Genomic DNA, 16,421 nt, shown 5'->3' on the forward strand with positions numbered 1-16,421 from the left:
GAATCGCTTTAACCTGGGAGGCAAAAGTTGTGGTGAGCTGAGATTGCACCACTTCATTCCAGCCTGGGCGATAGAACAAGACTCCATCTTAAAAAAAAAAAAAAAAAAGTTTGAGGGCGAAGAAAAGGAAGTCAGGGTTGGGGGAATTGCCCTTTTGTGGCTTCAAATTCTCAAACACCATGCTTCCCTGACATGAGAGAGACTAAGATATGTGCCATCATTAGTTATGTTCCCAGGACAGTTAGAACAAATGGAGACTCCCAAGTAGTTTGGCTGGCAGGAGATGTTCTATCCCACTGCTTCAGAGAGAAGCAAAAGGGATCTGTAGGGTAAAGCAACCTTTTCTTTTCTAAAGCATGAAGCTGAAGAAAAGAAAGTGGGCTAGGGTAAAATTTTGGAGTTGGCAGAAATGTTTGTTAACTCAGCCGGAATATGCCTATAAAGTTGCATTAGCTGTGTGGAACACTGGTTATTTTCTTCAGAAGACAATTGAATTGCTGAATTTATCCAGTTATACAATAGCACAGTCCAATGCAACTTTCGACAATGATGGAAATGTTCTACATCTGCATTGTCTGATGTGGTAGCCACTGGGTACTACAGGTTGCCATCTAGCCTTTAAAGTGACCAATAAGACTGAAAAACTGAATTTTAAATGCTACTTAATTTCAGTGGTTTAAATAGCGACATGTAGCTAGCCATGCCACTGGCCAGTACAGTTCTAAAGTATTACACACATATGTAATTCAATTTGCTTTTTAAATCATGCTACTTATATCTCATGGCTAACGTAATATTACATCATGCTTAGGTGGATATTTTGGATTCTATTATTCTAGTTTGGAAAAATACATTTAATAAATCATCTACAAATTATACATCCAGACACCTGAAACCATAAATTAAAAAACAAATAAAAAGATCTCTTACTGACTTGTAGCTTTCATAAGCCATTTTTTAGTAGCTGAGATAAGTAGTCATTCCTGGGACCCTAACTTTGGGAAGTCAGACAGTGACTGGAGAGCAATGTAGCACTTAATATAAATGAGACGTGAGAAATATTGAGAGAGGCACAAAGAAGCCCAAGATGGCACATACAGTAAGTGGCAGAGCCAGGGTTTGGACCCAGTAGTCTGGTTCTAGAGTTCGTACATTAACCCGCCATGCTCTATTACAACACTCCATTTCCTGAGAAACCACACACATAAAGCACCATACTTAGTTCTGCACGTTCTCAGGCTTGAAAGGGTCTCCAAAAGTTCATTATTATTCACTATAGCATTCCTTCCAGTGAGTTGTCCTGCTTCATTATGAATTCACCTTGTATCAAGGAACTCAGTATCTCCCAAAGCTATGTGTTTTATATCTGGCCTTCTCTGACTTCAATGAAGTTAAAAATACTCACACAGCTGATAATATCATTATTTTAGTCAATATATTTTTGTTGAACAACTATTACATCCGAGGCACTAGCGATACTATAGTGAGTAAAACAAAGTTTCTGTCCTCAAGAAACTTGAAGTTGAAGGAGACAAATAGTAGGCAACAAATATGTATGCCAGCTGTGGAAGATTGCTATGGGAAAAAATGCAGTGAGTTGGGGTAAGGAGTGGCAGGGCTGGAGAGGAGCTAGTTCACATAGGGAAGGTCCATGGATGCTTCTTGGAGATGCGAAGGGAGTGAGGAAATGAGCCAAGGGATACCTGGGAGGGAGAATGAACCAGACGCGGGGAACAGCAAGTATAAGGTGGGAGAGACCTTTGTGTGTGTGAAGAAGACCATTGAGGCTGGTATGGCTGGAGCAGAGTGAGGGAGAGAGGTGAGGTCAGAGTTAAGTGTGGAGGTGTGGAGGGGACCATGGAGGGTCTTGTTAGCTATGGTAGTGACTCTGGCTTTTACTCAGAGTAAAATTGTTTTCTACAGCAGTTTCTCTGTACTTGTGAATAATCCATGCATATCCTTCACATCTTTCACATCCATCATCCTCCTTCCATCTGCTGTGCTCTCACTCTGGCTGGGGCTGGCATCACTTCTGGAACAGGCCATGGTAAAGTGTCCAAGCAAGTCCTCCTCACCTGCCTCATCCCCCTCCGATTGATTCCAGCACAGTGAGTCCACACTGTTCCTCTGAAAGCACAGCTCTTGTGGAGTCACCCATTACTCATGGAAAGAGTTTGCTGTCTCTGTGTGTCCTTAAGGTTCGAACACAGAGACTTTTCACACTGCACAGCCAACCTTTTACACTGACCTCCCCTTACTTCTGAACAAATACTCCATACCCTTGCCAAAGGTGATACCTCCCCAGTCCCTGAAGTTCCCACTTTTGTGCTCATGTTATTTTCTAACCTGGAGCGCCTTCCCTTCTACCTTCACATGCCAAAACTTGCTCATTTTTTCAAGAGTTTCTCACACATCTCTAATCTCATGAAGACTTTCTTCATCTTTCTGTTTGATGAGATTTAACGTTCCCATAACCCCTATTGTCCTTTTCTAGGATAATCAATATATTTGACTGATATTTTTATTAGATGTGTGTTCTTGTCTTTCTTCACTATTCAGTTGTAACCTCTTTAACAGCAGGTGAACTTGGGGCTCCACTAGGCCATTTGATGCCATTTGGGAGAGTTAGAAAAAGGTATCCTTTTATCTGAATAAAGGCAAGTCAGCATCAGAGACTATGGCTTGAAAATCCAGGTAGCGTGGCTGGATTTCTGGACATATTCACTCCTTGGATCAGGCAGTCTTGGGCAGGACACAACCTCACACCTTTATGTGGTGGCTCTGAAAACACTGTATTACCTATTTTTGGATCTCTGGCACTGACTTACATAGTGTTCTTTCCGGCCCTAAATAAAACCTTGAAATGTGTCGAATTGAATTTCAACTCTGATTTGATGCATGTGAAAACCAAAAGAAAAGAGCATGTTGTATTTGTGTGTTTGCGGTTGATGAGTAGGTTGATCTGTGGATACTAGAGTTTTATGTTTTGATGGCTTCTTGAGCAATAGTTCAAGAATTGATGGCCGTGCAAGGCCAACATAGAAGACTGTGGGTTTGGAGTACACAGCAGCAAAATGATTCATTCTCCAGTTATCATTGTATTCTGGACTTGAAGATCAGTTTTATGTTGAGGCATGCTTTTGTCCAGCTAATAGACTACCAGGTGCACATAAACATCTCAGGTGTAAGTAGTTCACGTGGATGGGGGGAAAAAGTAGCAACTGTCGATCAAACAAGATAGAGGGTCTAAGAGGCAACTTGACCCAAGATCAAGTTGGGAGATCTTGAGCAAATTAGTTAATGGCTTGAGACTCAGTGTTCCCATCTGTGAAATGGCAAGATGTTAATAAATTTCCAACTTACAAAATTGTTATGCAGACTTACTACAGTGAATGTGAAGTGCCTATCCTGGAGCTGGCACTTCAAAAATAGTTTTTCTATGTATCACTACCCTAAGTAAACAGAAGTATCCCTGGTACAGAAAGAACCAAGAAGAAACAAATTAGTGGAGATGGTTATTGGTCAGCTTTTGAATTCCTGTGCACTTTCTGGCCTGGGATATACATCATTTTAACAGGCTGGTTAATGTTTCTCTCTCTCTCTGTTTCTCCCTCTCCCTCACATACATGCACACTCACATACAATTAAGTGTTCTATGAACTTTTGGCTATGTTTTCAGTATAATTTCATTTAAAGCCATGCCGTGTTCCAGTTTGAGGCCCCAGATTTAATAGAATGTGACCTTGATTCCAAGTTTTAAGGGAGGAAAAATTTTTTAAAAACTATGTCAGCGAGAGTGCAATTTCTCCACCATTTTAGAGGGTCATGCTAATGCCAGAGCATGTCCCGGGGCTCTTCCTGGGCAGCACACTCGCTAATGAGCAATCCATAACCACCCATCATAATTTTAGAGTTAGACAGTTTACCTTCATGTAGGGAAGAGTGCCCCAGGCAATGGTCATTGCTTAGGGAGAGTAGCAGAGGTTCTCTCTAGGTATAAATGAAGTCCCCGGAGGTAACAAGGCATTTTTGTATTTTAGGCCTTGTCTCTCTCAAAGTGATCTTTGGTAGACATTGCAGGCACTTACGTATTCATGTGTGCTCATCCAGGGAGTACAGACTTCAACATCAAGACCTAGTTGGAATCCTAGCTCAGGGAGACCTTGAGCAGATGATTGAGTCTTTTAGGGCCCCTTTGTAAAGTTGAGGGATAAGCTTAAATTTTCTTGGATGTTTTACACATTCAAATGGGCAATCTAGTCATCCTTGAAGGCATCTGGCACACACAAAACGCTCTGCATGAGTTTCTTTCCCTAGTATTGCTGGAGCTAAAAATACAGTTATTAATACATATTTGACTACATTTTAAATTCTTAATTAAATATTTAATATTTGATTACATATTTATTAGTAAATGGATTTTGTTCCTTCTTTTTCAGTGAAGTACCCTACATCACCTCATTAGCATTTCATAAGTGCTCAAAATCTCATTGCTTGTTTCTAGTTTCCATTCATGGCACACGTTAGACATGAGTTTCCTCTAAGCTAGTTAAGGTTTAGGAATGATGAAATAGGACAGAAGAGTTAGTCTGAAGGAGGGAACTTAAGTAGCAAGACTCAGAGGTGAAGTCAAGTTGAGATTTTGGCAATATCTGTTTTCCAGGCTCTTCAAGGGGCCTCCAAGTCTCCTTCCTCATTGGCTACCTGGCCAGCAGCTGACCTCACTGTTACACTCTTATCAGAGTTTCTAGGAATCTCCTGGCTAGTGAATGCTTCATTCAACCACTGGACTCTGACATCCGACTCTGCCTTGACCTCAGGCTTTTTTGTACTCTCTAAATCCAGTCGCCGGTGCCATGCCAGCCCCAGTCCTTCCATATATTTATCACCTTGTCTTTTCTGGATCCAGCATCTTTCCAGACCTGCCTCTTCAACTCACTGTCATCTACAGTCCCACTGCTAACATGTCTTCTGTTTGATCAAACCATGAGGTCTCTCAGACCCCGGGGCCACTGCCACAGTGAGAGAGAATACCATCTTAGAGTAGGGTAGGGAGTAAAGAGAAAGCCAGAAGTAAACTTCTGCAAGGAAGGACTTTCAAAGTGCCTTCTCATACCCCGAAGAATGTCAGTGTCAGATTTTAGGGAAAAAAATAATTTGTAGATCAAGTCTCTTTCGGCTCTTTGAGGAGTTTTCCAAATTTCTTCTGGGAGGCCCCAATTTCTGTGGCTGGAGTATGGAAACCCACACCTGGGAGGCCTGCTTGTCTTTTTCGTGGCTGTCTTTATCCTGAGCATTCCTGAGAGGTACGGATAGTCCCTGCTAGTGGGCTGGCCCCAGGCTCTGTGGGAAGGAATGCAGCTACACTCAGACATTCCAGTTACTGCTCAAACCCAGTGGCACTTCATTAAGTCCTAGGCCACTCCTTCTCTCTTTTGAGTGTTTGCTGGCTTGCCATGGCAACCAGATACCCTTTCTTTATGTTCCCCCCACTTTGCCCTACTCTAGTCAGCTCCATCACCAACACCTCTATGTGGGCATTTTCTGATCCCCTCCTAGTTGCCAAGGGACATAGAAGCTACAGGGTGAGGATCTAAACATCTTCCTTCATTGGATACCCAAAAATGAAACTGTTTGGAAGATCCAGAAGTCTGAAGTGCATTACACTGACCTTCCTGGTCAGGAGTTACCATGGTGTACATGCAGCAGATCAAAATGGGTATGGTAGAATGTGCCTGTCCTCTGACTGTATAGACGTCCCAGTAGCTGGAATGGTCTGTCTGAGAATATGGCCAGGCCAGAATGATAGTTATACTTGGTAGATTAAGCCAGTGTAGGTTAAATTTCAGTGAGCTCAAAGATGGGAGGAGTTCTGGAGTTTCCATTTCTACCTATGCCAATAAACACATATCACCAGGAGCCTTGAAAGTGCACAGGCCTAGAGCCATAGTCATGCCTCTTCCATAGCAGGACTGCCTCTGTGCTAATGACCTGGATGCAGCAGCAAGGCTGGGAAATACAAAAAATATTGCTACGTCTTGTTTATCAGAAGGCTCCCAGTTTTGCTGTACGCAAGAACTGTGTGCATTTCCTCCCTCCTCCTAGATTACAAAACAAACAAAAAAAAGCATTTTACCAAATTTTGCTGTTAGTTCAGTTCACTCACCATGCTGAACGAATGTAGAAGGAAAGGTGATTTAAGTGAGCTACATGGCAGCTTTGCAGAGTGGTAAAAAGGGGATATCCTAGCCTCCCATGCTTAATGGTGGCTCCCAACTGTATGGTCCTAGACCAGTTAATCTAAGCCTGACAAAAAGGAACTGAAGTTTGTAACATCTCATGTGTAACATGTAGATAGTGGTAGTATCTTTTTACAGGGTTGTTCGGTGATTTAGACTACAGACGCTACGCAAAAGTGCTTATATGGTGCTTGGGACATAATTAGTCATCAATAAACATTAGCTGCTATTAAAAAATAGCATCTTCGGCAACAAAGAGACCTCACATATGATAATCAAACCTCTTAAAGGAAGTCCAATTTCAAATTCAAAAGATCTTTGACACATAAAAAAAAGATGAGTAATAGAAATTTGGAACATGTTTTCTTGCTACCCTATCCTGTTATGAAGAGAAAGCAACTGGGGAAGGATAACGTTGGTGAAACATGTGGTCTCGTTTCAGTGTCTAAGGGACACTGAAGAGGATCCCAGAGTGGTAATATTAGTTGAACACCTGCTAGGCATATTCTTGCCACTGCATTAAGTAATTTCAAGAGTCTTATCTTGTTCCACCTTCAGGCTGCTTGTTGCAGTTAGTAAGCTACTGTGTCATGGCTGAAACCCACCATCTGTCCTCTGCTTCGTGATGCTGCTTTTGGAACACTACAAACCAGTTCCTTTTTATTAGTCAGTCCATGTTAGATTTTGTCGATGGGGACATCAGGGAGACTGGAAGGAAGAAGGGAGAGGGGCTGGTGCCTTCCTGTTGGCTGGATGTTCAACTCAGCAGCTTCCAACCAATGGCTTCTCACAGTGGCAACAGCAGTGTACTCCTGTCTCTTTCATCTTTGTACATTAAAGAACCAGCCTCGGCCAGGCACGGTAGTTCACGCCTGTAATCCCAGCGCTTCGGAAGGCCGAGGCAGACAGATCACTTGAGGCCAGGACTTCAAGACCAGCCTGGCCAACATGGCAAAACGCTGTCTCTACTAAAAATACAAAAATTAGCCAGGCATGGTGGTGCCCAGCTACTCAAGGATTTGAGGCAGGAGTATCACTTGAACCCAAGAAGCAGGAGTATTGCTTGAACTCAGGAAGCAGAGGTTGCAGTGAGCTGAGATTGTGCCACTGCACTCCAGCCGGGGCGACAGAGTAAGACTCCGTCTCAAAAATAAATAAATAAATAAACAAAATAAAATAAAAAACCAGCCTCATTATGTTCTTCCAAAGAAGTCCCAGCACCAGGCAAATGACCCCTTCTTTTTGAGGGAATCTAGTTTTAAGTCAACCAAATTCCTCCCTTTGCTCTCCCAGCCCTAAAGGTTGTGGCTGTGTCCTGCAGTTAATAATACCTCTATACTTTCTCAGTGTTTCAGATATTTTTGCTTTGTTTGGTTCTCCAGAACCTTTTCACCAATTCCTGATATTAAATTCTCTTTGTCAAAGTCTTGACTGGAGCCTTACTGATACGTTGCTCAAGTGGCAGAAACAGATGGAGACTGAAATTTTTCATTTTCTGCCATCTAAGATACCAAATCAACACTGTTAGGTCTTTTAAAAAAGTACCGATTTATACATAAAAATGGCAGCTCAGAAAACATAAGGGAAATGCTACAAAATTGATGTATAAGTAGTGGGGTTAGCAAATCTCAAAAACATTTGTTCTCACTCTATTTCCATTTTCAACATGTAATGAACTTATGTTTACCTTTGTATATGCCATAAGTTATGTACAATATGTGATGCATACATAATAGATTTTCCTAAATAGTACGGACTTTGAGTATTCCATGCCTATTTTGGCTCTATAAATTACGCAAGACAAATGCACGGCACATATCTTGCTATTTGCCATTTCAATATCTGTATGAAGTATTGATCATGCATCTCATCACTCTTTCTGGCCAGGTACAAATCCATTCTCAGAATCTTTTTCAAGTCAGTTTTCCAGGCAGCCACTGCTGCTTTATCAAATTTCACACTCAAGTGGAAACCTATTCGTCACCCCTGCAATCAATCTTAGAATTCATAAAAATGTACTTACTTTTGGCATAAAATTGTTATCTTCCAGATTGTCTTTCAAATCCTAAAGAGTTACAAAATTTCCATGTCAGATGATATGTACTAACTGTTTGGACGAACGGAGGCAGGATGGTGCACTTCCGGGTTCTTCTTCACCACCAACTCTTCCCATGTGTGCGAGAATGCAGCTGACGCCCAGGAAGGTGCAGATTAATCAGGCATGCACCAGGTGATGTCAATCCGAGGAGACCAAGCTTTACCTGGTGGCACCTGCGGAGCGTCCCCCCTCCCCCGACATGCCCGTGCCCCGCCTATTGCCCTTCCACTCCTAGAAAAGTCGCTCCCAGCAGATGCGCCAGGGGCGGGCTTTCTCAGTCCCCACTCTTGTCCGGACTGTATTAGAAACTCCACCCCCCCACCCCCCCGCCCCCCAGCTCCGGTCCCTGAAGCTAGATGACCAAAGAATAAATTTGCAGTTTTGCTTTTAGCCTTGCCTACTCGCTGGTTCTTTTGTGCCCACTCTGGTGGTCTTAGAAAAACAAATCACTAACTTTTAGTTTGAAGTATATATTAATCAATACCTAGTCAGGAAAGCAGAATACATTTTAGGTAATTCCACAGAGGAAGTTCAAGGTGAGAAACCAATTAGAAAGACTTTGAGATTGCAGAAGGACAAATAGGAGCAACCTATCAGATTAGCAACATCAGGGCGTAGCTCCTGCTTTGAGGGGATGGAGGGTCACATGGAGGAGACAGAGGTCATGAAGAAGATGCTGGAGACACCATCTGAGGCAGGGAGAAGGGGAAATATCCCTGTTGCCTTCTTCTTCCTTTCCTCCAATCATCTACAACTCCTCTGACTGTCCCAACACGCTGGAAGCCTGTTGACAAAGGAGTCTGGGAAAAGTTCCAATAGTTTGTAAGAGTCAGCACTATGTGATACAGAACAGTGGAAGGTTGGGAAATGGATGGGAGAACAAACTGGCAGTAGTTGATTAGGTGTGTGTGCGTTACTGTTATATTCAGTGGTCATCGGGGCAAAATGGCATGTAAGGCACATTCAGCCTTAGTTTTATCTGTGGGCACTTAAATCCTTCCACACCACAGGGACAGGGCATGAAGCGGTTCCATCTCTAAGTTGGTATTTCAGGGAACACTGCCTGACTCATGGGACACCAATAGCCTCAGGGGCACTTGACATTTGAATTATTTGAAACAAAGGAAGTTGCTCCTAATTATTAAGCAGAAAACATGGCTAAAGTTCTCCCACTGAGAAAGATAGTAAGGAATCAATTACACTAATTTGTACTCCCATGTGAGCAAGCATATCATAGACTCTAACAAAAGGCAGATTTGGTGAAGAAACATGATGTCAAAACCTGTCTATCTCTAGGGGAATCAATCCAATTACAGCAGACACTGCAAACTACCAGAACAAAGAGATTTATTTATTTATTTTCTCACTCTGGAATAGTGCAGACATGAGCCAAGTCCTGGATTCCCACATATGTCAAGAGAAATTGTAAAATTTTATTATATAATGTTGAGGTTTCATTTGAAACCAAACTGCTCATTAATTGCTTACTTGATGTGACAATAAAATAGGAGTTGCTGGTGGGAGCAGGGTTAGGAGGCTAGGTTATCAAAACATATCAAGCTATTCTGTCCTCAGGGCAGTAGGCATTTGTTCCCCAAGTTCTCACCCAAGCATTGAGTGTTACCATGGATGCGTGCAGAAAACAGAGACTGGGACAAAAAGAATCATTAAAGCATAGTAAAAGGCAACATTGAACATACGGAGTGAGAGTCACAATTTCTTGGCTCTGAATAATCCTCACGTGACAGACAGAAAATAAAATAAAAAAACCCAAACCAAGCTAAACAACTAAACAAACAAGAAGAGACAATCTGCTCAGCTTGTAAAGGTAATCTATATGCCCTGAGTTGATTTACTAATGGCATTACTGAGTTTGCACTGGCCAACCACACTCTCTCTTATTGTCTGACATGGGGTAACTGGGCTGTGATTTGCAAAAATCTCAGTGGGATGAGTCTTTCCCTTGTTAGGACAATGAATGAGAAACAAACTCATTATTCATGATGGCAGTATGGTGTAAGGGTTAGTGTCAGACAGCCCTTGGTCAAAATGCCTGGACTTCCATTTAGCTGTGAACTTGGGCAAGATATATAAAGATATCGAGACTGCTTCTTCTTTCTTAAGAGTATTTACTTCAGATTTGCAATGAAGATTGATAAATATTATGCAGTTCAAGTGTTTAGCACAGTGCCTGGCACATAATAGGTATGGGGTATGCACATTTGCATCCAAAAAGTTCCAAATACAAAGGGACAGAAAAACAAGTAAAATTGGAAGAAACTCTTCTCTTCCAATGTTTTTCCCTTGTCCCAAATTGTCCACTCCCTTCTCTGTCTTTCTTTTCCCAGCTCTGGAACAATTCTCTTCTTCTCCTGGAATTCCTATCTGGGTTCTAAGATTCACCCCCTCAGAAGTATTAGGATACAGTGCCCCACCCTTCTTCTTGCTCCCCTCCATGGAGGCAGAGACCCACTTCATTGGTAACAGGGACATTGTGGATGTAGCCCAGTCTCCATAAGTTCTCATCTCCTTTCCACAGTGAATTCATGCCCAGAGCAGGGGGCTTACCTAAATGTTCTGTCACTGAGTGGATGGAAAGGCACTGCTGACCCCTGATTGGATTCTTTTTATTTAAAAGATCCCTGGCCAGGAACAGTGGTTCATGCCTGTAATCCCAGCACTTTGGAAGGCCAAGGCAGGTGGATCACCTGAGGTCAGGAGTTTGAGACCAGCCTGACCAACATGGCAAAACCCCATCTCTACTGAAAATACAAAAAAAAAAAGCCAGGCATGGTGGCAGGTGCCTGTAACTTGGAAGGCTGAGGTAGGAGAATCACTTGAACCTGGGAGGTGGAGGTTGCAGTGAGCCGAGATCACACCATTGCACTCCAGCTTCGGCAACAAGAGCAAAACTCCATCTCACAAACAAAGAAACAAAACCCTTAGTGGCTTAAAGCAATAACCATTTTATTATGTTACATAATTTGGTGGGGGGGGGGCAGCTATTCAGGAGGAGCTTGCGGGGTGATGCTTCTCTTTCACGTGGTATTGGTGGAGGTTGCTTGGTAGCATGCAACTGGGATACCACCTGTCTTGGGGTCTCAATACAGCTTCATTCACCTGTTTGGTGCTTTGGCAAGGTTTATCTGAGCTGGGACTGTGGACCAGAGCCCTGCCACGTGACCACTCCAGCATGGTGGTCTCAGCACAATAGCCTTGAATTTCTTAGGTGGCGGCTCAGAGCTCCAAGGGCAAGAGTTCCAAAGAAGGCAGAAGCCCTAAGGCCTGTTTTGATTCAGACTTGAAAGTCACATAGTGTCACTTCCATTACCATCTGTTGGCCAAAATAGTTATAAACCTGCCCAGATCCAAGGAGAGAGGCAGTAGATCACACTTTATATGGGAGGGGTGTCAAAGAATCTGTGGCCATGTTTTAAAACTGCTACAGGCATCACCTTCTTTTAATTGCCCCTGCTTGGGCAGGGACTTGGATTCTGATCATTACTTTTCAAGGGGACCTATCAAGCCCAGGCACTTAACACCTGATTGTTGAAGAATTTAAATAGAATCACATATTTTGATGGCAGCTGATTTAATCTCTATTTAAAGTGGCATTATCGAGAGAAAGAAAGAGATTACATATTTTGGGCTACCCATCTTGAAGCATTTCATAAGTCAGCCTGTCTCAAATGCCCCTACACAATGCAAGACAGGAATGTATCTGGGAGGGCCTTTTGCAACATTTTTCTTCAACATTTTTCTTAAATGGCCGAAGTATAAATTTCAGCAGCTTTCACAGCATCCTGTACTTTTCTGTCATAGTCTTCCTCACCCTTGTGATGATAAGTTCAATGCCTAATTTTCCCCATAGGATGCCACACTCTCTGATAGAGAGTAAGCCTGTATCCTCTGCATCATGTGTAGTGTCTAAAATATAGCAGCTGTGCAACAAATACATATCACCGGCTACTTATTTGGAGAAGGTTGTAGAGAGAAGATGGGACTCACTACTATTTAAAGTTTATAATTTGCTATGAAATATTTGATTCTTTTTTTTCCAGTGAGAATGATGACTATAAGGCCCATATGTCTGGAATCTGAAGTGTAACATTTAAAACTTTAACAAGTTCCCTGGTGAGTCTAACCAGTTTACTCAGATTATTGAAAGACACAAGATAACATCCACATACCCAACACTTACTAATAGCTTTGTTTTATTATTCAGTTAATTATTTCATCTTTTATAATCATACAATAATTCTCTTTTAAACAACACTGTTATACCTGAAGATGGTCACATTATATTCTTTCTTCCTTCTACAGTAGTAAAGTGTTTTTCTTCATACTCAGTTTTTTAATAGAACATTTGAATATCAAGAAGTGTAGTTAACTAAAAAATAATGAACGGACCAAACTCCATGGAAAACAATTGCACACTCAATTAAAAGTCTAATGCTATTACAGTGGTTCATGTACATTCAAGAGGAAACTCCAGAGGTCTTGGGGACACGGGAGCTGGGAGAGTGTTGGTGGGATATAAGCACCTCCCTTAAGACCTGTTTGGCAGCTTGACAACTCAAGGTTGAATACTGGTCCAGTTACCATCACCCTTTCTAGCCAGGATGGGTTCCTTCTGGCAAGCATCGGGAAAAGTCAGCAGGGTGTGATCAATAGTGTCTTTCAAGGGGAAATAATCCTCCAGTCAATTGTACAACCATCCTAAGACTTTCCCCTGCCCCATTCATATCAGCCTTTTTAACTTGAATGTGAGTAGGAGCCAAGTCATAGTTGTGTGCATTGTGTGTGCACACATGTGTGTGTGTGCACATACATACACACATTCAGTGGGGAGAACTCAAGGGGAAACTGGAGGAAGAAAGTCTTGGGGAAAGAGGGGTCTAAAAATGGAGGGTCACAGAAAGAAGAAGTAAAAGACAAAGGTAAAGAAGGTAGAGGAACTTAGGAGACTGAGGGAAAGATAGGAGAGAGGAAGATAGTATGCCTAAAATAAAAAGAAGGAGAGGGTGCAGAGGAGGGACCCTGATACCTGCTTCACCCTCTCCCTGGTCTGTCAACTCCCACATCATCCACTTCTGGGCACAAAGGCATCGGCAGCCTCACCCTGCTTCCACTCAAGCTTAAAGCACCATGTTCTGCACAGACGTGAATAGAAGGATGGCAAACAGTAGCAGCAAAGAGATGCTCTGGGCCCTGTCTGATTGGCCTGTCACATCTTCTCTGGCAATGGTGAAATATTTGCCCCTTGAGGCACTTTAACTGAGGCTCCAGCATTTGCCACAGGTGGGACAACCAGTTTTTCTGCTGATCTTTTCTTTGAAAGTAGGGGAATCGCTGAGGCAGGTGCATTAGAGAGTTTGAAATAAATCCTTCAGTGTTTGGAAAGAAAGAGACAGGACAGTGAAACCACCCTGTGCTTTATCTCAGCCTCATCACAGGCTTCCTTCCCAGTTACGAGGGTGGGGAGGAGGGCCATGTGCAGTGGAACTAAGGGTCCCAAGGGTGCTCTAGCTCCAAAGGCCAAGGGCGCACTTTGGCCCCTCCTCCTTCCACTGCACAGAGGACATGTCCATGCCACAGATGCTTGGGAAAGGTAAAGCTCTCTGGACAGGCTCCCTGTTGGGCTGAGAGCTCGGACAATTGTGTGCCAGATGATACCAAAAACAGAACTGAGTATTGCAGGGCTGCTAAGATCCTGTGCCCTGGAGACCAACAGCCTGAACTCACACTGAAATTCAGTGTGAGTTAAGTGCATGAGGGATTTGGGGCAAATTGTATAACCTCCTTGCCTCATTTTCCTAACACTAAAATGGGGACAAGAATAGTACTTTCCTCGGGAGTTGCTGTGAGAATTCAATGATACCTAAAGTTCTTAGAGCAGTGCCTGGCATACAGCAAGCACTCAATAAATGTTATCTGTCATTATTACTATTTAGAAAAAAAAAAGATATAGCTCAATGACTAGCCTTATAGGTCCTGCATCTGTTTCCTGACCTTCCTCATGTGTTTCCAAATGAGGAGCCCTGGTCAAAGGCATGATGGCTGAAGGTGTGTGTTCAGGCCACTGAGTTGTATGGGATGGCTAAGGCCATTGCTAGTTAACAGGGCCTTGCCAGGCTCTTTCTGAAAGTCTGGGCTTCCTGTTGGCTGGGTCACTATTTGTGACCATGTCAATGCTTGGGCTGTGGGATGGAAACAACACTCTAGTCCTTAACTGCAATCAGTGGTGCTTCCCCACACAGAATTCCAGCAACTGGATGGGCAGTGACCACGGTGGAATCCTCCTGCTTACGGTTATCAGAGAAACGATTTGCAAAACTAGCAACACAAGCAAATTTAGCAAGGTGGGGATGAACAGACATTTTTTGTGATCAATAATAGCTTTAGTTCACTGTAACACTGATATGGAAGTGTTGACCCCTCCTGGACCCCATCAGACATCCACCAAGCCTTACCTGCTCAGTCTAAGAGGTGTGGGGGTTAAAGATAATCCAGGCACATGGATATATATTGGTAGGCTGGAGAAGTCCATCCAAAGGAAGCATGGATTTTTTTAAAAAAAATAATAAACTCCAAGTCTTTTCTAGAATGTGGACTGCTAACTAGTCTCCCAGGTAGACTTTTCTGAAGGTGCATTTGACAGATGGCATCTTGTTCCCTCTCAAAGATCATGTTGTTCAGAGGAGGGGACAGAGATCTGACAGAGGGAGATTTAATCCCAGTCCTGGCTTAAAATAAGGAAGGATCTCAAAACCCAAGTGGTCCACTGGGGCCTATAATGAAAGCTGGTTACACCTTTCGGGTATGGAAATAGTGACAGCAAGGCCTAGGAAGAAAACCAGGAGGCACATACAAGGGCCACCTTCCCCAGTTTTCTAATTGTCTTTCTCTGTGAGCAGGGCCAAGGCTCCCAGAGTGAGATGCTTCCTGAGGCATGTTTGAGCGTGGGGCCTGAGGCAGGCCTAACAACTTTCTGACCTCACCTCTATCCCCGGTTGCAATGGATTTAGGAACTCAGTGAGCACAGGGTGCCTACTTAATAGACTTTTCATGCGGATCACAGCAGAGCTCTTGAGCATTTTGGTAATCTTCTCGGGGAAAAAAATGAATGGAACAAAGTAACGGCAAAGCAAACCCCAAAGTAATCTTCTAAAGAAATAATGGCACTGCATGAAGCCACTAGCTGGCAGATTTCCCAATCATGCAGATGGAGAACATCATACTGAAGAAGTTCTGCAGGGAGCAAGGATCACTTTCTCCCTGGTTTTGATGTTGCTGTGGAGGTTTTAATGTTCCATTAAAAAATATTAAAAATCCACAAACCAAACCAGATGGATCCCTCCTCTTTCCTACTTCATTTTGGCAGCAGCTCCCTGACCTTACGATGCTAGATCTCTTTGCTGTCCCCATAGTCGTTGTAGGGGATGCTCAGGGTCTGCTCCTCACACGTCTTCCTGAGGTCCCGGCTGAGCTCCGCCCAGTCAAGTCCATAGGGTTTGATCTCGCTGTAGCGGCACCCCAGGTACTTGAGCGAGCTGCGCCGCAAGCTTATCTTGGGTTCCTGAAGGAGTCCATTGCACCAACTGCTGAGGTCCCCAAGCTGGGAAAGGATGAGACCAGCTTTCCTATGGATCAAGCACAGAGGATACTTAAGTTAGAAAGAAGAGAGGGTCTGGATGAGCACAGCTACTGTCAGTGTGAGACTCTAAACTTCAAGAGGGCAGAGTGTGGTGTGTTTTCTCCCTATTTTACCTTTGGCACTTAGAACAGTGAGCCCTCCATAAATATCTGTCAAGCGAATGAATGAATGAATGAATGAATGGGATAAATGTTCAAAGTGAGCAAGCACCAAAAAGAAACAGACAAAATGCAGTAAGGAAAAATAAGAAGAGAAAATAAAAAAACTAATATTTTAGTGGAAATGCATGCCTTTTAAAAATCATAGAGCTGGCGGGTTTGAAAGACAAATCAAATCAAGTTTCTTTAAAGCTAGTCATTTATCATCACTAAATGACAAATAATGTGCTTGACTGAATATTTCCCTTTCCAAGGCCGCTTCTGAACTG

At 43.0% G+C, this 16,421-nt stretch overlaps 1 protein-coding gene across 3 annotated transcripts in view; it reads right to left on the reverse strand.

Moving 5' to 3' along the window:
- Window positions 1-8,785: 8,785 nt before the first annotated feature.
- Window positions 8,786-16,421, reverse strand: part of ASTN1 (astrotactin 1) — a 320,502-nt gene continuing 312,866 nt past the window's right edge. For 2 of the 3 annotated variants that reach the window (XM_023231253.2, XM_026447749.1), the window contains exon 23: window positions 12,534-15,980. In XM_023231253.2, the coding sequence (XP_023087021.1) occupies window positions 15,743-15,980 (238 nt within the window). In that variant the 3' untranslated portion in view covers window positions 12,534-15,742. Of the gene's footprint in view, window positions 9,122-12,533; window positions 15,981-16,421 lie in introns of those variants that run through there. The other variant, XM_023231254.1, reaches the window with a different exon arrangement.

Source organism: Piliocolobus tephrosceles, chromosome 1 (assembly GCF_002776525.5).
Source record: "Piliocolobus tephrosceles isolate RC106 chromosome 1, ASM277652v3, whole genome shotgun sequence".
Lineage (NCBI taxonomy): Eukaryota > Metazoa > Chordata > Mammalia > Primates > Cercopithecidae > Piliocolobus > Piliocolobus tephrosceles.